This window comes from Buceros rhinoceros, unplaced genomic scaffold (assembly GCF_000710305.1).
Source record: "Buceros rhinoceros silvestris isolate BGI_N320 unplaced genomic scaffold, ASM71030v1 scaffold22808, whole genome shotgun sequence".
Taxonomy (NCBI): domain Eukaryota; kingdom Metazoa; phylum Chordata; class Aves; order Bucerotiformes; family Bucerotidae; genus Buceros; species Buceros rhinoceros.
In genome coordinates this window covers 1-328 of record NW_010428925.1, presented here as the reverse complement: position 1 = coordinate 328, position 328 = coordinate 1, and the positions used below count along the sequence as shown (strand labels likewise).

Sequence of the window (328 nt, the reverse complement as noted above, 5' to 3'; positions counted from 1 at the left end):
TTTAGTCTGTCGTTCGAGTGCATCGCCTCTCCCCCCGTTCGAGTGCATCTCCTCTCCCACCGTTCGAGTGCATCTCCTCTCCCACCGTTCGAGTGCATCTCTCCCACCGTTCGGCGCTGCCTTCCCAAGCGCTTTCGGCAGGAAGCGCGTTACGTGGAACCGCGAGAAGAGAGGGGTCGTTTCTGCTGGATGCGCTGGTACACGCCTCCGCGCTGTGAAGGAGCGAGTGTTCGCGCAGGTTAACATATCGCATCGTTAAACAATTAACGTTCAGCTTTATAAACCGCATCAGGACCCCGATGAGGGGAACCTGCCTTCCGCACCTCAG

The 328-nt window shown here is 57.9% G+C and overlaps 1 protein-coding gene across 1 annotated transcript in view; it reads left to right on the top strand.

Moving 5' to 3' along the window:
- The window catches only part of LOC104499018 (EF-hand domain-containing family member C2-like), a gene marked incomplete at its 3' end in the record, with an annotated part of 22,259 nt that extends 22,021 nt beyond the window's left edge, over positions 1-238 (top strand). The window contains exon 7 of the mRNA XM_010142468.1: positions 6-238. Within this exon, the coding sequence (XP_010140770.1) occupies positions 6-238 (233 nt within the window). The remainder of the gene's footprint in view (positions 1-5) is intronic.
- Positions 239-328: the final 90 nt, after the last annotated feature.